Here is a 20,099-nt window from a genome sequence, read left to right on the forward strand (position 1 = left end):
TGCTTGTGTGCCTCATGGAAGTGTGACCACTGTGCTTGTGTGCCTCATGGCAGAGTGACCGCTGTGCTTGTGTGCCTCATGGAAGTGTGACCGCTGTGCTTGTGTCCGCATGGCAGAGTGACCGCTGTGCTTGTGTGCCTCATGGAAGTGTGACCACTGTGCTTGTGTGCCTCATGGCAGAGTGACCACTGTGCTTGTGTGCCTCATGGAAGTGTGACCACTGTGCTTGTGTGCCTCATGGAAGTGTGACCACTGTGCTTGTGTCCGCATGGCAGAGTGACCGCTGTGCTTGTGTGCCTCATGGAAGTGTGACTGCTGTGCTTGTGTGCCTCATGGCAGAGTGACCACTGTGCTTGTGTCCTCATGGCAGAGTGACCGCTGTGCTTGTGTGCCTCATGGCAGAGTGACCGCTGTGCTTGTGTCCGCATGGCAGAGTGACCGCTGTGCTTGTGTGCCTCATGGAAGTGTGACCACTGTGCTTGTGTGCCTCATGGCAGAGTGACCACTGTGCTTGTGTGCCTCATGGCAGAGTGACTGCTCTGCTTGTGTCCTCATGGCAGAGTGACCGCTGTGCTTGTGTGCCTCATGGCAGAGTGACCGCTGTGCTTGTGTGCCTCATAGAAGTGTGACCGCTGTGCTTGTGTCCTCATGGCGGTGTGACCGCTATGCTTGTGTACATCATAGAAGTGTGACCACTATGCTCATGTGGCTCATAGAAGTGTGACCACTATGCTCATGTGGCTCATAGAAGTGTGACCGCTATGCTTGTGTCCTCATGGCAGAGTGACCGCTGTGCTTGTGTCCTCATGGCAGAGTGACCGCTGTGCTTGTGTGCCTCATGGAAGTGTGACCACTGTGCTTGTGTGCCTCATGGCAGAGTGACCGCTGTGCTTGTGTGCCTCATGGCAGAGTGACCGCTGTGCTTGTGTCCGCATGGCAGAGTGACCGCTGTGCTTGTGTGCCTCATGGCAGAGTGACCGCTGTGCTTGTGTGCCTCATGGAAGTGTGACCGCTGTGCTTGTGTGCCTCATGGCAGAGTGACCGCTGTGCTTGTGTGCCTCATGGCAGAGTGACCGCTGTGCTTGTGTGCCTCATGGCAGAGTGACCGCTGTGCTTGTGTCCTCATGGCAGAGTGACCGCTGTGCTTGTGTGCCTCATGGCAGAATGACCGCTGTGCTTGTGTCCTCATGGCAGAGTGACCGCTGTGCTTGTGTGCCTCATGGCAGAGTGACCGCTGTGCTTGTGTCGTCATGGCAGAGTGACCGCTGTGCTTGTGTCGTCATGGCAGAGTGACCGCTGTGCTTGTGTGCCTCATGGCAGAGTGACCGCTGTGCTTGTGTGCCTCATGGCAGAGTGACCGCTGTGCTTGTGTGCCTCATGGCAGAGTGACCGCTGTGCTTGTGTGCCACATGGCAGAGTGACCGCTGTGCTTGTGTCGTCATGGCAGAGTGACCGCTGTGCTTGTGTGCCTCATGGCAGAGTGACCGCTGTGCTTGTGTGCCTCATGGCAGAGTGACCGCTGTGCTTGTGTCGTCATGGCAGAGTGACCGCTGTGCTTGTGTCGTCATGGCAGAGTGACCGCTGTGCTTGTGTGCCTCATGGCAGAGTGACCGCTGTGCTTGTGTGCCTCATGGCAGAGTGACCGCTGTGCTTGTGTGCCTCATGGCAGAGTGACCGCTGTGCTTGTGTTGTCATGGCAGAGTGACCGTTATGCTTGTGTACATCATAGAAGTGTGACCACTATGCTCATGTGGCTCATAGAAGTGTGACCGCTATGCTTGTGTCCTCATGGCAGAGTGACCGCTGTGCTTGTGTCCTCATGGCAGAGTGACCGCTGTGCTTGTGTGCCTCATGGAAGTGTGACCACTGTGCTTGTGTGCCTCATGGCAGAGTGACCGCTGTGCTTGTGTGCCTCATGGCAGAGTGACCGCTGTGCTTGTGTGCCTCATGGCAGAGTGACCACTGTGCTTGTGTGCCTCATGGAAGTGTGACCACTGTGCTTGTGTGCCTCATGGAAGTGTGACCACTGTGCTTGTGTGCCTCATGGCAGAGTGACCGCTGTGCTTGTGTCCGCATGGCAGAGTGACCGCTGAGCTTGTGTGCCTCATGGAAGTGTGACCACTGTGCTTGTGTGCCTCATGGCAGAGTGACCGCTGTGCTTGTGTGCCTCATGGCAGAGTGACCGCTGTGCTTGTGTGCCTCATGGAATTGTGACCACTGTGCTTGTGTGCCTCATGGCAGAGTGACCGCTGTGCTTGTGTGCCTCATGGAAGTGTGACCACTGTGCTTGTGTCCGCATGGCAGAGTGACCGCTGTGCTTGTGTGCCTCATGGAAGTGTGACCACTGTGCTTGTGTGCCTCATGGCAGAGTGACCACTGTGCTTGTGTGCCTCATGGAAGTGTGACCACTGTGCTTGTGTGCCTCATGGAAGTGTGACCACTGTGCTTGTGTCCGCATGGCAGAGTGACCGATGTGCTTGTGTGCCTCATGGAAGTGTGACCGCTGTGCTTGTGTGCCTCATGGCAGAGTGGCCACTGTGCTTGTGTCCTCATGGCAGAGTGACCGCTGTGCTTGTGTGCCTCATGGCAGAGTGACCGCTGTGCTTGTGTCCGCATGGCAGAGTGACCGCTGTGCTTGTGTGCCTCATGGAAGTGTGACCACTGTGCTTGTGTGCCTCATGGCAGAGTGACCACTGTGCTTGTGTGCCTCATGGCAGAGTGACTGCTTTGCTTGTGTCCTCATGGCAGAGTGACCGCTGTGCTTGTGTGCCTCATGGCAGAGTGACCGCTGTGCTTGTGTGCCTCATGGCAGAGTGACCGCTGTGCTTGTGTGCCTCATGGAAGTGTGACCACTGTGCTTGTGTGACTCATGGCAGAGTGACCACTGTGCTTGTGTGCCTCATGGCAGAGTGACCGCTGTGCTTGTGTGCCTCATGGCAGAGTGACCGCTGTGCTTGTGTGCCTCATGGCAGAGTGACCGCTGTGCTTGTGTGCCTCATGGCAGAGTGACCGCTGTGCTTGTGTCGTCATGGCAGAGTGACCGCTGTGCTTGTGTCGTCATGGCAGAGTGACCGCTGTGCTTGTGTGCCTCATGGCAGAGTGACCGCTGTGCTTGTGTGCCTCATGGCAGAGTGACCGCTGTGCTTGTGTGCCTCATGGCAGAGTGACCGCTGTGCTTGTGTCGTCATGGCAGAGTGACCGTTATGCTTGTGTACATCATAGAAGTGTGACCACTATGCTCATGTGGCTCATAGAAGTGTGACCGCTATGCTTGTGTCCTCATGGCGGTGTGACTGCTATGCTTGTGTACATCATAGAAGTGTGACCACTATGCTCATGTGGCTCATAGAAGTGTGACCACTATGCTCATGTGGCTCATAGAAGTGTGACCGCTATGCTTGTGTCCTCATGGCAGAGTGACCGCTGTGCTTGTGTGCCTCATGGCAGAGTGACCACTGTGCTTGTGTGCCTCATGGCAGAGTGACTGCTCTGCTTGTGTCCTCATGGCAGAGTGACCGCTGTGCTTGTGTGCCTCATGGCAGAGTGACCGCTGTGCTTGTGTCCGCATGGCAGAGTGACCGCTGTGCTTGTGTGCCTCATGGCAGAGTGACCGCTGTGCTTGTGTGCCTCATGGCAGAGTGACCACTGTGCTTGTGTGCCTCATGGAAGTGTGACCACTGTGCTTGTGTGCCTCATGGAAGTGTGACCGCTGTGCTTGTGTGCCTCATGGCAGAGTGACCGCTGTGCTTGTGTCCGCATAGCAGAGTGACCGCTGAGCTTGTGTGCCTCATGGAAGTGTGACCGCTGTGCTTGTGTGCCTCATGGCAGAGTGACCGCTGTGCTTGTGTGCCTCATGGCAGAGTGACCGCTGTGCTTGTGTGCCTCATGGAAGTGTGACCACTGTGCTTGTGTGCCTCATGGCAGAGTGACCGCTGTGCTTGTGTGCCTCATGGAAGTGTGACCACTGTGCTTGTGTCCGCATGGCAGAGTGACCGCTGTGCTTGTGTGCCTCATGGAAGTGTGACCACTGTGCTTGTGTGCCTCATGGCAGAGTGACCACTGTGCTTGTGTGCCTCATGGAAGTGTGACCACTGTGCTTGTGTGCCTCATGGAAGTGTGACCACTGTGCTTGTGTCCGCATGGCAGAGTGACCGATGTGCTTGTGTGCCTCATGGAAGTGTGACCGCTGTGCTTGTGTGCCTCATGGCAGAGTGACCACTGTGCTTGTGTCCTCATGGCAGAGTGACCGCTGTGCTTGTGTGCCTCATGGCAGAGTGACCGCTGTGCTTGTGTCCGCATGGCAGAGTGACCGCTGTGCTTGTGTGCCTCATGGAAGTGTGACCACTGTGCTTGTGTGCCTCATGGCAGAGTGACCACTGTGCTTGTGTGCCTCATGGCAGAGTGACTGCTCTGCTTGTGTCCTCATGGCAGAGTGACCGCTGTGCTTGTGTGCCTCATGGCAGAGTGACCGCTGTGCTTGTGTGCCTCATGGCAGAGTGACCACTGTGCTTGTGTGCCTTATGGAAGTGTGACCACTGTGCTTGTGTGCCTCATGGCAGAGTGACCACTGTGCTTGTGTGCCTCATGGAAGTGTGACCACTGTGCTTGTGTGCCTCATGGAAGTGTGACCACTGTGCTTGTGTCCGCATGGCAGAGTGACCGCTGTGCTTGTGTGCCTCATGGAAGTGTGACCGCTGTGCTTGTGTGCCTCATGGCAGAGTGACCACTGTGCTTGTGTCCTCATGGCAGAGTGACCGCTGTGCTTGTGTGCCTCATGGCAGAGTGACCGCTGTGCTTGTGTCCGCATGGCAGAGTGACCGCTGTGCTTGTGTCCGCATGGCAGAGTGACCGCTGTGCTTGTGTGCCTCATGGAAGTGTGACCACTGTGCTTGTGTGCCTCATGGCAGAGTGACCACTGTGCTTGTGTGCCTCATGGCAGAGTGACTGCTCTGCTTGTGTCCTCATGGCAGAGTGACCGCTGTGCTTGTGTGCCTCATGGCAGAGTGACCGCTGTGCTTGTGTGCCTCATGGCAGAGTGACCGCTGTGCTTGTGTGCCTCATGGAAGTGTGACCACTGTGCTTGTGTGCCTCATGGCAGAGTGACCGCTGTGCTTGTGTGCCTCATGGCAGAGTGACCGCTGTGCTTGTGTGCCTCATGGAAGTGTGACCGCTGTGCTTGTGTGCCTCATGGCAGAGTGACCGCTGTGCTTGTGTGCCTCATGGCAGAGTGACCGCTGTGCTTGTGTGCCTCATGGAAGTGTGACCGCTGTGCTTGTGTGCCTCATGGCAGAGTGACCGCTGTGCTTGTGTGCCTCATGGCAGAGTGACCGCTGTGCTTGTGTGCCTCATGGCAGAGTGACCGCTGTGCTTGTGTCCTCATGGCAGAGTGACCGCTGTGCTTGTGTGCCTCATGGCAGAATGACCGCTGTGCTTGTGTCCTCATGGCAGAGTGACCGCTGTGCTTGTGTGCCTCATGGCAGAGTGACCGCTGTGCTTGTGTCGTCATGGCAGAGTGACCGCTGTGCTTGTGTCGTCATGGCAGAGTGACCGCTGTGCTTGTGTGCCTCATGGCAGAGTGACCGCTGTGCTTGTGTGCCTCATGGCAGAGTGACCGCTGTGCTTGTGTGCCTCATGGCAGAGTGACCGCTGTGCTTGTGTGCCTCATGGCAGAGTGACCGCTGTGCTTGTGTCGTTATGGCAGAGTGACCGCTGTGCTTGTGTGCCTCATGGCAGAGTGACCGCTGTGCTTGTGTGCCTCATGGCAGAGTGACCGCTCTGCTTGTGTGCCTCATGGCAGAGTGACCGCTGTGCTTGTGTGCCTCATGGCAGAGTGACCGCTGTGCTTGTGTCGTCATGGCAGAGTGACCGCTGTGCTTGTGTCGTCATGGCAGAGTGACCGCTGTGCTTGTGTGCCTCATGGCAGAGTGACCGCTGTGCTTGTGTGCCTCATGGCAGAGTGACCGCTGTGCTTGTGTGCCTCATGGCAGAGTGACCGCTGTGCTTGTGTCGTCATGGCAGAGTGACCACTGTGCTTGTGTGCCTTATAGGTTTTAAAAGGGAAAAAAAACAATACATGCATCCACAAAACTTTCCTGGAAAATATACAAAAACATAATAGACAAGGTTCTGCTTTTTCCTACATATAACCGGGGAGACACCAATGGCCATGTCCCTTCAATAAAGATGTCCACAATGGTAGTCATCAATTAAGACCTGTCCACTTACACTAAAAGCTTCAGTTTTCAAGCCATTGTCACCGAAGTGAAAGTGCATCAGCCGAAACCCTCTGCAGTAGATCAGTAATTCTTCAGGGTCAAACTTCAGGCTCAATGAGGGGGTGACAACTTTCACTTTACTCTGATTGGCCACTAGAAAAATATAGATGGAAGAAATAAGTAAATGCACAGGGTTACTTGCACAAGCTTAACTTGAGCCCTGGTGGTTCAAAATGCAGTAATCTTTACTAGCTCTCATGTACTAGCACAGCTTCATTACTTGAATGATTTCCCCTTTTACATGTACTAGCACAGCTTCATTACTGGAATGATTTCCTCTTCAGACCATCTTGGTGAGTTTGTCTCTTAGGCCGGGGTCACACTAAATGCATGGAAAATTGGTCTAGAGTCGCACCAGTGTTCCCTGTATGGTCATCCATGTGTAATGCGTTTGCAATGCGATGATACGATTTTCTCGCACCTATGTATCCGTATGACATGGGTATGGCTTTACATTTCTCACTGATTTTCCCCGTTGAATTTAATGGCTCAATGGGCTGAAATGAGGAAAATGCGTGTGTATTTGTCGCAAGCTAGACGAATTGTCTTTGTGGTGTCCTCAGCACTGCTGTATCTTCCTGCTATTTCCACCTGGCTATATGGGGCGCAGCCAGTCTCTGCAGGAATTTAACCCTGCTGTGTCCTGCAGAGATTAGGTTCCCAGGCCTATCTCGTGTGAGCAGGGTATCTTTGATGCAGCTCCTCCAACCACTCCTCCCCTTAAGGCCGGTTTCACACGTCAGTGTCTCCGGTACGTGTAGTGACAGTTTTCTCACGTCCCGGAGACACTGACACACGTAGGTAGACCCATTCAAATGAATGGGTCTATGCAGATGTCAGCGGGTTTTCACGGGCTGTGTGCACGTGTGCAAAACAGGAGACATGTCCGTTTTAACACGGACACACGGCCCGCAACACGTGCTGCACATGCACATGGAGAACTGTTAACACAGTCCTCCGTGCTCACAGACGGCCGCCCGGAAGAAGCGGCTACTGTAAGCGCTGTTCCCGGCGGCTGGTGCTGACCGCGGCTGTAATTCTTCTCTCCTGCTCTGCCGGCAGGAGAGAAGAATGTATGAAAACCCGACGTGGGGTTTCCCTCATTTTCATAACCAACCAGACGATACTAACAGCTGGGGGCTGCATCCCTCAGCTGTCAGCTTCAGTCAGATTGGTTGTGAAGAATAGAGGGGTCCCCAAGCTGTTTTTTTAATTATTTAAATAAATAATTTTAAAAAACGGCATGGGGTCCCCCCTATTTTTAACAACCAACCTGACTAAAGCCGACAGCTGAGGGCTGATATTCTCAGGCTGGTAAGGGGCCAATGATCTTGGCCCCCCCCAGCCTAAAAACAGCAGCTCCCAGCTGCTCCATTCATTCCCCAGTCAGTTACGGTCAGAAGCGGCTATGTTAGCAGCGCTCCGGCTGTAACCATATTAACCCCCGAGATGGATTTACGCCGTGGGATGTAACTGAGCGCCGGACAGGTAATGTATAGATTTGTTTTATTATTTTCAACTTTTTTTCAGAAGATCGATGGCTTCGCTAAGGAATTACCAGTATAATAAAGATAATAAAAATGTGTGTGTTGTATTTTTTCATTAAAATAATGTATTCTTATTGTGTGATTGTGTTTATTTAACCCTTTCTTTACTGTAGGATTAGTAATGGATCGGTGTCTTATTGACACCTCTCCATTACTAATCCGGGCTTAATGGCACCTTTTAATCAAAAGGTGCCATTAACCCCTTATTACCCCACTTGCCACCGCTACAGGGCAAGTGGGAAGAACCGGGCAAAGCTCCAGATTAGGAGCATCTAATAGATGCGCCTTTTCTGGGCAGCTGGGGGCTGCTGTTTTTAGGCTGGGGGGGGCCAAGATCATTGGCCCCTTACCAGCCTGAGAATATCAGCCCCCAGCTGTGGTCTTTAGTCAGGTTGGTTGTCAAAAATAGGGGGGACCCCACGCCGGTTTTTTAAATTATTTATTTAAATAATTAAAAAACAGCGTGGGGACCCCTCTATTCTTCACAACTAACCTGGCTGAAGCTGACAGCTGAGGGATGCAGCCCCCACCTGTAAGTTTCACCTGATTGGTTCATAAAATGAGGGGGACCCCACGTCAGGTTTTCATTTATTCTGCTTTCCTGCCGGCAGAGCAAGAGAGCAGAATTACAGCCGCGGTCAGCACCAGCCGCCGGGAACAGCGCTTACTGTAGCGCTTCTTCCCAGCACCGTCCGTGTGGTCCTGATGCGTCATACGTGTGGCACACGGTTGCCACACGGAGGTACCATGTCTCCACCTTGACACGGATAGCTCCGGTACCGGGTTTTCCGGTACCGGAATTATCTGGACGTGTGAGACCGGCCTAACGTTGTTTCTTGGTTCCTTGTTAGCTTGTCTGCTAGTGTTCTGCACTTGTTTGTATTGTTACTACTAGAGTTGAGCGAAACAGGTCGGTCAGATTCAAAAGTCGCCGACTTTCACCAAAGTTGGGTTTCATGAAACGAAACCCGACCACAGTGTGAAGTCGGCCATGCGGTCGGCGACCCAAGCGCCAAAGTCGGGTTTCGCCAAATGCTTTCACGTGACTTTTTTCAGCCAATGAGAGAAGCGGAGCGTAGCGTAGCGGGAGAGTAGCTGGAGTGGGAGAGAGAGAGAGAGAGAGAAGGGGAGAGGGAGTGAAGAGAGAGAGATTTCGCCGCCTGTAGGGTTAAAATTCATGCCAGGAGTGTTTACAGTCCTCCACTCACTGCCGACTTTTCTCCCCATTGACTTGTATTGGGTTTCATAGTCGGCCGATTTCGTTCGACTCGACTTTTGAGAAAGTCGGGTTTCATGAAACCCAACTCGACCCTAAAAAAGGCAAAGTCGCTCATCTCTAGTTACTACCATTATCGACCTGGCTTGTTTACCAGTCCTGTCTGACCTCTCTCCTCTTGACCTCAGCTACGTTTATCAAACCTGTGCTGCCTGCCCTGATCACGCCTTTGACATTCACCCTCCTGTAACTTGTACCCGCATCTCAGACCCTCCGATCATCTGCAAAGGACCCAAGGACTGCCTCGGAGTGGTACCTGGTGTCTATCAGTGGCCATGCCTATCATCATCATCAGAGGCTGTAGTGATTACCCGGTAGTCACTTAGTCAAACCCCTTCCAGGTAAGCCCAGCCTGTGGCGCAGTGGGTCCACACCCAATAATGAAAGGCTATGTGCCCACGTAGTTTTTACATTGTGCGGATTTTGCTGAAAAATCCGCAGGTAAATCCGCAGGACAAAAGTCCTGCGGTTTATCTGCGGATTAGCCTGCGGTTCTGCCCTGCGGTTTCACACCTCATAATAAGGTGTGAAACCGCAGCGGAAATCGCACAAAGAATTGACATGCTGCGGATTGTAACCCGCAGCAAATCCGCGCAGAAAAATCCGCAGCATGTGCACTGCGTTTTTTTTTCCATAGGAAATAAAGGTACTGTACAACGCAGCAGAATCTGCTGTGGACCCGCAGGGCCAAATCCGCTGTGGATCTGCAGCAGAATCCGCAGCATGTGCACATACCCTTACAGTGGTTTCTCCTTTTACATGTATTAGCACAGCTTCTTTACTGGAATAATTTCCACTTTTACATGTAATAACACTGCTTCATTACTAGAATGATTTCCCCTTCTACATATACTAATTCTGCTTCATTACTATAATGGTTTCCCCTTTTACAAGTACTAGCACAGCTTCATTACTGAAATGATTTCCCCTTTTACATGTACTAGCACAGCATCATTGCTAGAATGATTTCCCCTTTTACATGTACTAGCACAGCTTCTTAACTGGAATGCTTTCCCTTTTACATATACTAACTCTGCTTCATTACTACAATGGTTTCCCCTTTTACATGAACTAGCACAGATGCATTACTGGAATAATTTCCCCTTTTACTTGTAGCTCAGCTTCATTACTGGAGTGATTTGTCAAACCAATCTAATCAGTGTTTATGAAGAGGTAAGCTTTAGACTGGAGCACGGTGGGTCATTGGACATGGTATATCTTGATTTTTCCAAAGCGTTTACTATCGTGCCACACATGAGGTTGGTACACAAAATGAGAATGCTGGGTCTGGGGGAAAATGTGTGTAAATGGGTAAGTAACTGGCTTAGTGATAGAAGCCGAGGGTGGTGATAAATGGTATATTCTCTAACTGGGTCGCTGTAACCAGTGGGGTACCGCATGGGTCGGTGTTGGGACCTATTCTCTTCAACATATTTATTAACGATCTGGTATAAGGTTTACACAGTAAAATATCTATATTTGCAGATGATACAAAACTATGTAAAGCAGTCAATACAAGAGAATATAGTATTCTGCTACAGATGGATCTGGATAAGTTGGAAACTTGGGCCGACAGGTGGCAGATGTGGCTTACCCTCCCTGTGGAGTGTGTCAATGACTGCCTTCTCGACATCCGTCAAGTCAGCAGTCTTCCCCATGATTGTGGAATGCTTAGGAAGCCTTTGCAGGTGTTTTTTGCTAATTATTCTAATTTACTGAGATAATGACATTTGGGTTTTCATTGCCTGTAAGTATAATCATCAACATTAACAGAAATACACACTTGAGATAGATCACTCTGTAATGACTCTATATAATGTATGAGATTCACTTTTTGTAATGAAGAACTAAAATAAATTAACTTTTTGATGATATTCTAATTTAGTGAGAAGCACCAGTAACATGTAACTTAAAAGCTTAGCTGGAAACGGGTAGAAGAGTCTAGTTGATGACTCCCTCGTTTGCTGCCGCCCATCCTGCGTTGATTGACAGTTTCCACCCTCTACCCAAACAAGTATATACCTGTCAATCAGGCCCCATCGGGTGGGATGAAGATGTGAAAACCTGCTCTCCCTGTGTCAGGTTTACAGTACTTGTGTAAAATGTAGCTTGCTGTAATGAGTGAGCCAGTTTAGATTTGATACATGAGGGGAGAGGTGCCCTTTATTGTCTTTCTATCCTGCAGCACTCAACCTCCAGGAGCTGCTACTAAAGCCTTCTTTTAATTTTTTTCTCTATGAAAGTGGCTGAAATCTGCAGCAAAATCCATAAAAACAACATTATTTGTTCATCTCCCTTCATTTTTCTGACGGCGCCCATTAATCTAATATTTCAGTCCCAGCAGAATTACCTGCAAATCCAGAATCTCGGAGGACTCCTTTGATCTCTCCGGTGTAAATCTGGATAATACAGGCATTCAGCAATGAGGAATGATTTACTGCCCAGAGTAACATGTCAGCTCTCACCTGCCAAAATCCTGTCAGCGCAGGGTAGAGCGATATCATTGTCACTGTCAAATATCACCTCCTGGGAGGAATCCTGTCACAGAACAAACACGTTTTGTTAACTGTTTCACATCTTGCGACAAAATAGGATCACAACAAAGTGAGGCATCTGGAGTTTAAAGGGGTTTTAAAAAAACAAGGATGTTAAAGCCCAACTTCGCACAGGGGTCTTTTCCCCTGAATAATTCAGTTGTTTCTACAATGGCCCAGAAAGCCGAGATCTGAGATTTCAATTGGAATAGTTTTTTTCAAAAGTGTTCCTCCAGTGTGTAGTTACTACCGTTATATATTGGCTTGGGCGTCCTGGTGTACTCTTTTTCCCCTCTGGGAACTTGCATATTGTTTTCAGTGAAGGTGATACAAATCACAACAAAAATAACATTAGGTAGGCACCATAACAGCAACTGTGCATAAAAAATATGTATATATACTGAGCACCTCCGTCCTCCTGTGGATATACTGTGACCCTCCCTGCCTCTGTGTATATATTCTGTGTCCTCTTCTTTTTCTTCTATGTGTATGTACAGTGTCCTACTTTGTGTGTGTACTGTGCCCTCTTCTCTAATGTGTGTATGTGCTGTCCCTCCTTTTCTGTGTGTATATAATGTGCCCTCGTCTTCTTTTCTCTGTGTACATGCTATGCCTTCTTCTCTTCTGTGTGTTTATGTACCTTGCCCTCTTCTTCTGTGCGTGCATTTACTGTGTTCTCATCTTCTCTTATGTGTGTATGTACTGTGCTTTCTTCTCATGTGATTGTGCACTGAGCCTTCTTCTTCTGATCTGCATGTGTACTGTGCCCTCTTCTCTTTTGTGTATATATGTGTAATTTTCTTCTCTCCTTTATGAATGTACTGTGCCTTCTTCTTCTTATCTGTTTTTGCATGTACTGTACACTCTTCCTCTCTTATGTGTACATATGTACTGTATCCTCTTCTATGCATGTATGTATTGTTTTCTCTTCTGTGTGTATACTGTGCCCTCTTCTCTTTTGTATATGTATGTCTCTTTCTTCTCTTCTTTATGAATGTACTGTGTCTTCTTCTTCTCATCTGCTTTTGTATGTACTGTACACTCTTCCTCTCTTCTGTGTACATATGTACTGTGCCCTCTTCTCTTTTGTATATTTATGTCTTTTTCTTCTTTATGAATGTACTGTGCCTTCTCTTCTGTTTTTGTATGTACTGTGCCCTCTTCTATGCTTGTATGTACAGTTTTCTCTTCTGTGTGTGTATACTGTGCTTTCTTCTCTTTTGTATGTGTACTGTGCCCGCTTCTCTTTTGTGTATATATAATGTGTAATTTTCTTCTCTCCTTTATGAATGTGCTGTGCCTTCTTCTCTTCTGTTTTTGCATGTACTGTACACTCTTCCTCCCTTCTGTGAAGGTATGTACTGTGCCCTCTTCTATGCATGTACTGTTTTCTCTTCTGTGTGTGCTTACTGTGCTTTCTTCTCTTTTGTGTGTGTACTGTGCCCTCTTCACTTCTCTTTTGTGTGAGTAATGAGACCTCTTCTCTTCTGTGTGTTTATGTACCTTGCCCTCTTTTTCTGTGTGTGCATTTACTGTGCCCTCCTCTTCTGTGTGTATGTAGTGTGCTTTCTTCTTCACTTATATGTATGTGTATCTACTATATAATAGGTATTATACCTACCGGTAATGATGCTTCCAGGAGTCCATCCTGACAGCACCATGGAGGATGTCCTCCTCCTCCTTACAGGGACAGGAAAAGCACACGAGAGGTTAAAAGGTTCCGTCCCACCCCATTTCCCTCAGTGATTTAACAAGTACCACAGCGTGGATAATGCAAGTAAAATTTTAATGATACAATCATATTACAGTATATGACATAACATAACAGGGAGGGAACTACCCGTGCTGTCAGGATGGACTCCTGGAAACATCATTACCGGTAGGTCTAATACCTATTTTCCAGGACGTCCCCCTGACAGCACCATGGAGAGTACCAAAGCACCTCCCTAGGTTGGGATTACCGCCTGGAGAACCTTTCTCCCAAATGCGGTCTGCTGACTAGCTAGCACCTCAAGCTTGTAGCGCTTTCAGAATGTATTAAGTTTGGCCCAGGTTGCTGCTCTACAGATAACTGAGGCGCCCGCCCGTTCGGCCCATGAGGCAGATACTGCCCTTGTAGAGTGGGCCTTTAACCTATCTGGCGGGTTTGCACCCTCGGCCTGGTAGGCATCTGAGATTACTGAAGTAATCCATCTGGCGATGGCTGCTTTAGAGGTTTTCTTCCCCCTATTTTTAACTCCAAAAAGGACGAATAGATTTGGGTCAATACGCCAACTGTTGGTGGCCTCTAAATAGTCTATAACCGCGCGTCTCACGTCCAGTGAATGAAGACGCTGTTCCTTCTCATTACGGGGATTGTCACAGAAGGATGGTAACACTATCTCTTGGTTTATATTTTGACAAGAGGCTACCTTTGGAACGAATCCCGGGTCTAATCTCAAAATTATACGATCTTCTCTAATCTGGAGATATGGGTCTCTGGTGGATAAAGCCTGGATTTCCCCTATTCTCTTGGCCGTGGTAATGGCTACAAGGAAGGCCGTTCTGCGAGTGATAGTTGAGATAGTCATCTCTTCATTGCGGACGTAGGGATCCCTACATAGGAATCTAAGCACCAGACCAAGGTCCCAAGGCTGGGTGAGCTGCCTAATCGTGGGGTGAAGACGCTGCGTGGCCTTTATGAATCTTATTACCCAGGGGTAATCAAAGTAGGCGCTTAAGGCCGAAATCTGGACTTTTAAAGTGCTGGGCCTAAGACCTTTATTAAACCCTGACTGTAGGAAGTTTAAGATACTAGGGAGGTCAGGGGTACCCGCCACGAGGTCGGACCTGCCACCGTCCAGACAGAATCTCTACCAAATCTTCCGGTATATTGCGGGCGTAATCGGTTTCCTGCTGGCCTGTAGGGTAGATATGACCTGATCTGATAAGCCCTTTGACTTCAGGATGTTCCTTTCAGGATCCAAGCCGAGAGATGAAGCCTTGCTGGATTCGGGTGGCGGATCGGGCCCTGGTGGATGACGTCTTTCTTCACAGGTAGTTCGACTGGGCTTTCCACTGCCATAGCTCCTAGTAGGGGAAACCAGCTTCTCTTTGGCCAGTATGGAACCACCATTATCACCTTTGTGCGGTCCTTGCGGATCTTCCTTAATATCGCCGGTATGAGCGCTAATGGTGGGAACGCGTAAGAGAGGGGTTCTTCCCCGACCTGGCTCAGGGCATCTATGCCCTCCGGGTGGTCTGCCGGGTTCAGGGGTATAAAATCTGGAGACCTTAGCTACAGGAACGTCGATCTTCGGAACTTCCTCCCATGATCGTGTTTCCTCGGGATCAAAAGGCAGTCGATTTTTAAAGTCATGGGATAGTACAAGTCGGCGTTTCGCCTCCTTCCACTCCTCGAGGACCATTGTTTTGATGTGTTCATGACGGGCCCCGAGGGCCGCGGGGTACTCAGAGCCGGGCCCGTCGACTTCAATGGGGGACGGTGTCACGGCAGCTGAGACCCGGTCCGTGGCCCCAGGCGGTCAATGGCTATAGTTTGTGGTGGGGGTATTTAAGGAGATGAGAATAAAGTTTATAGTTGAATACGTAACGCCACCTGTGGCAATCTGGTCAGAGGTGACCAGCGCTGCAGTGTTGCTTCTCTGGGATGGATGTTGGGCGCAGTTATGATGTTGTAGCCCTCCACAGGTAGGGCTGTAGTCCCAGGGCAGAATAGATGTAGTTGTTGGTAGAGTTGGTAGATGTGGAGTGGAGTGAAGGAGTGGCGCAGGAGTAAAATTAAGGACACAGTCGCATGAAGTTCAATGGGCTTTACTCACTGTCCGGTGCACCAGACGCCCGCTTCGAAGCTGAGTCCTCCAGGTCAGGGGTCCAGTAAACTCCCAGGTAGATGAGATTGCCCAACCAACACTCTCTTTCAATATGTTCCTTCCTAGGCCGTCTCACTTGTGCTGATTTCCACTCTCCTTCCTTTCTTTCTAGCACCTTCACAGTCAGTTTCCCAGGCCAGCTGCTGCGGATCCTGTCAGAATTCGACACTCAAGCGGTTCCTTGATCCTATCTGGCTGCCTTTCTAGGAAGATAACTGTGGGATTCGCTATGGCTCATACAGCAACCACAGCTGTCAGCTTGCTAGTTAAGTTTGTTGTTTACTTCACTAGGCTAGGGGCTGAGACCCTTCTGCAACCTATTTTCTTCTCCCACCTGATAGCAATCAACGTGGATCTCTAGAAAATCCTTTCTTTCCTCCCGGGAGCTTCCCCTCCCTGTCAATCTATCCAGCAGCTCTTCCTGACAGGAGCTGCTCCAAGCGCATCCTTCTCTCTCTCTTCCCCTGAGGGAACTCTCTCAACTGTCTTTCAAATCTCCCACTCTTTCCCTAAGCTCCGCCCACTTGCTGTTCCCATTGGCTACTCTACATCACTCCACTTTCTAAGCTCCTCCCCATTACCTACCTTCTCCACTAGCTCTCAACACCCTCTCCTAACCAGTCTGGGATGATGCAGTGTTAAGAGTGTGGTGAGGTGCCCCCATCTTACCTGGTCGTGAGATACCACACCTCTGGCTGAGATGCAGTACCTCTGTGGCTACTGGACCCGCAGGGGCGCCACATTAACTTCCAGGGAACACTGTCTGCATTCAAGACACGAGTCCTCCAAACATCAGGTCCTGTCTAGATTGCGGCTTAGGAACTTCCTCAATCTGCATGGTGCTCCTCACCGCCTGGACCAACTCGTCCGTGTCATATAATCTGAACAGGTATTTCCTGCCTCGATACTGCCTGTCCGCCGGGATCACTCCTTCCTCCTCTGGATCCGAGTCCCGGAAGTCTGACCCCTCATCGGAGCTTGGTTCGGATAATAGCTCTGTCTCCCACCTCGGACGTTTCTGGCTTGGCCCTGGACTGGGGAACTGTCGCTGTGCGAGGCTGACTCTGGAGGCCTGGACTTCCTCCCGTATCAAAGATCTCATCTCGGATAGGAGGGATGGCTGCTCATCTCTTATCACCCTTGACATGCAGGGTCCACAGAGGGTTTTGGTATAGGTGTCTGGCAGCTTTACCCTGCATACTGGGCATCTGACCGACTTAGATGCGGCCTTGGCCAGGTCTTTAGCCACTGTCGGGGGGGCTGCTGGGGTTCCCTTATCCTATGATTAAAGGATAGGGTAGTCAGGTCCCTTGTCCTGGGCTGCGGAGTTTGGTGTAGGGAGAGTGATCTGCGCCAGGCGCACTTACCCCTCCATTCGCCGGTTCGGTATCCATTCCTCCTTTTGTCCGCACTTCCAGAGAGACGACGGGCTCCTGGAGCCCGCACCGAGATGCAAACCCGGCTCGTGATGTCACCAGGAAGTGACGCACGTCCTCCCGCGAGAGGCCTGGAATCGCTCCGGCCACTTCCACTTACCCGGACGCTAGCTCTGCCTCTTCCTGATGCCGGCGCCCGCCTGGCCAGCTGCCTGCGGGAGACCGGCCTTCGCCACCATGGCGGAGACTACTGGAGCCGAGACGCCACCATGGCGGCCACTACTGGAGCCGAGAGATTCCCCACCGGAGAGTTTCGGCCCTGGGCGTCTTGACAGGGGGAAGGATTGGACTGGCCGCCCGATCCCCCTGGGCCCTCCGGTAAGCACTGCAGAGCTTCCTCTCGCGTGTCCCTCCATGCAGGGACAGGAAAAACACTGAGGGAAATGGAGTGGGACGGAACCTTTTAACCTCTCGTGTGCTTTTCCTGTCCCTGTAAGGAGGAGGACATCCTCCATGGTGCTGTCAGGGGGATGTCCTGGAAATATATATACACACACACACTATATATACTTTATATGTATCTACTGTGTCAAAAACTCCTGCTTCTTGCATCGAAGAGTGAGACAAGTGAAAGCACCTAAAACACACTGTGTACACGTTAATTCCTCTGTTTTATGACCGTTGTAGCCACTGACTGGCATATTTGAATGCATTTTTTTTAGTCTTATAAAAACGAAATAAAAAATGCTGAAAAAGTGTTTGTGAAAGTAGTTGAACATGTGAGCATACACCAAGCTGCAAGGTGGGGGATATATTTCTGCCATTACCTGGGGGGAGCTGAAACAATCTGGTCGGAAAGCGATTCGGTAGCTGGTACAATACAGGGTTCCAAAAACATCATGGTAGCCATCTTTGAAATGTAATCGTTTTCTAACCCTTAAGGATTTCTCAAGTACCTGTTCACCTGTCAGACACAAATCAATTGGTTTATTATCTCACGTGGGGTGAGAACATAAGAAGGCCAGCACACCCACATTGATCGCCACCACTCCTTTTTTCAGACATGACTAAAGAGCAAGTGCACATACCAGGCCACACCTTCCCCTATAAAACAAAAACCGTAGTCTCTGGATATATTACATGGCATGCCAATAATGGTAACCTTAGAACAGGCTGTATGTATTTCGACAGATAAGCCGCGGTGTCGCGTACTTTCCTGTTGTGATTTGTGTGAAGACTTAACACTATCAGCATAAGGTATTTCCTCTCAAATAATAATAATTATTATTATTATTTTATTTCTATAGCGCCAACATATTCCGCAGCGCTTTACATTATAGAGGGGACTTGTACAGACAATAGACATTACAGCATAACAATAATCACATAGATCATAACAGATACCAAGATACCAAGTCTATGAGGAAATAAGGGAGACACGAAGGGTGGATGGTAACAATTGCTTTTATTGTTCGGACCAGCCATAGTGTAAGAATCGCGTGTTCCTGTGATGCTGCATGAACCAGTTAACAGTCTACATATGTAACAGTACAGGCACAGAGGGCTATTAAATGCATAAAGCATGTGAGAATATGATGCGATGAACCTGGTTATGGTAAAAATTTTGAATGGGTCACACAGGGATATTCAGGCTAATGCGTTGAGGCGATAGGCCAGTCTGAACAAATGCGTTTTCAGGGAACGCTTAAAACTGTGGGGATTGGGGATTAATTGTATTAACCTGGGTAGTGCATTCCAAAGAATTGGCGCAGCACGTGAAAAAGTCTTGGAGATGGGAGTGGGAGGTTCTGATTATTGAAGACGCTAACCTCAGGTCATCAGCAGAACGGAGGGCACGGGTAGGGTCGTAGACTGAGACGCGGGAGGAGATGTAGGGTGGGGCTGAGCCATGGAGAGCTTTGTGGGTGAGGTTAATAAGGTTATACTGAATTCTGGATTGGCTGTGTAACCAGTGTAATGACTGGCACAAGGTAGAGGCATCGGTGTAACGATCGATGAGAAATATGGTCCTAGCTGCAGCATTCACGACAGATTGGAGAGGGAGAGTTTGGTAAGAGGGAGACCGATTAGTAGAGAGTTACAATAGTCCAAACTAGAATGAATAAGAGAAACAGTAACAGATTTTTTGCAGAGTCAAAAGTAAGAAAAGGTCGAATTCTAGAAATGTTTTTGAGGTGCAGATAACAAGAGCGAGCCAGTAATCGGATATGGGGGGTGAATGGAAGCTCTGAATCAAGTATGACCCCAAGACATTGGGCATGTTACTGGGAAGTAATAGTGGAACCACACACGGAAATGGCAATGTCGGGCATAGGTAGGTTAGTAGAGGGAGGAAACACAAGACAAGGAGTTCAGTTTTTGACAGGTTCAGTTTCAGATAGAGGGAGAACATGATGTTAGAGACAGCGGTAAGACAATCACTGGTGTTTTCCAAAAAGGCAGGTGTGATGTCAGGAGAAGAAGTGTATAATTGGGTGTCATCAGCATAGAGATGGTACTGGAACCCAGATCTACTGATTGCTTGACCAATAGGGGCAGTATAGAAAGAGAAGAGGAGGGAGCCTAGAACTGGTCCTTGAGGAACCCCAACAGTAAGGGGAAGATGAGAGGAGGAGAAGCCAGCAAAAGATACAGTGAAGGTGCAGTCAGAGAGATAGGAGGAGAACCAGGAGAGAACAGTATCCTTGAGGCCGATGAAACGGAGCATAGTGAGGAGGAGCTGATGATCCAGTGGCAAATGGTGCGAAGAGATCCAAAAGAATTAACATGGAGTAGTGATCATTAAATTTAGCTGTTAGAAGATCATTAGAGACTTTAGTGAGGGCAGTTTCAGTAGAGTGTAGAGAGCGGAAACCGGATTGTAGAGGGTCGAGAAGAGAGTTATCTAAGAGATAGCAGATAAGACGGGAGTGGACCAGGCGTTCCAGTTTAGAGATGAAGGGAAGATTAGAGACCAGTCTATAGTTAGCGGCACAGTTTTGGTCGGGGGATGTTTTTTTAAGTAATGGCTGTATGATGGCATGTTTAAATGAGGAAAGAAAGATACCGGAAGAGTGAGAGAGGTTGAATATTTTTGTTAGGTGAGTGGTGACAGCAGGGAAAAGGTACTGGAGGAGATGTGATGGAATGGGGTCACTTGTGCAAGTAGTAGGGCAAGAAGATGCAAAGAGCCTGATTACTTCTTCTTCTGTTACTGGT

General features: G+C 49.6%; 1 protein-coding gene across 2 annotated transcripts in view; it reads right to left on the minus strand.

The window, feature by feature from the left end:
- The window catches only part of MTMR11 (myotubularin related protein 11), a 68,175-nt gene that overhangs the window by 41,643 nt on the left and 6,433 nt on the right, over positions 1 to 20,099 (minus strand). For both annotated transcript variants that reach the window (XM_073567052.1, XM_073567051.1), the window contains exons 3-5: positions 17,708 to 17,844; positions 11,564 to 11,636; positions 6,226 to 6,368 (exon numbers count right to left, since the gene is read on the minus strand). In XM_073567052.1, the coding sequence (XP_073423153.1) occupies positions 6,226 to 6,368; positions 11,564 to 11,636; positions 17,708 to 17,844 (353 nt within the window). The remainder of the gene's footprint in view (positions 1 to 6,225; positions 6,369 to 11,563; positions 11,637 to 17,707; positions 17,845 to 20,099) is intronic.

This window comes from Dendrobates tinctorius, unplaced genomic scaffold (genome assembly GCF_039654945.1).
Source record: "Dendrobates tinctorius isolate UK_male_01 unplaced genomic scaffold, ASM3965494v1 ptg000019l, whole genome shotgun sequence".
Taxonomy (NCBI): Eukaryota; Metazoa; Chordata; class Amphibia; order Anura; family Dendrobatidae; genus Dendrobates; species Dendrobates tinctorius.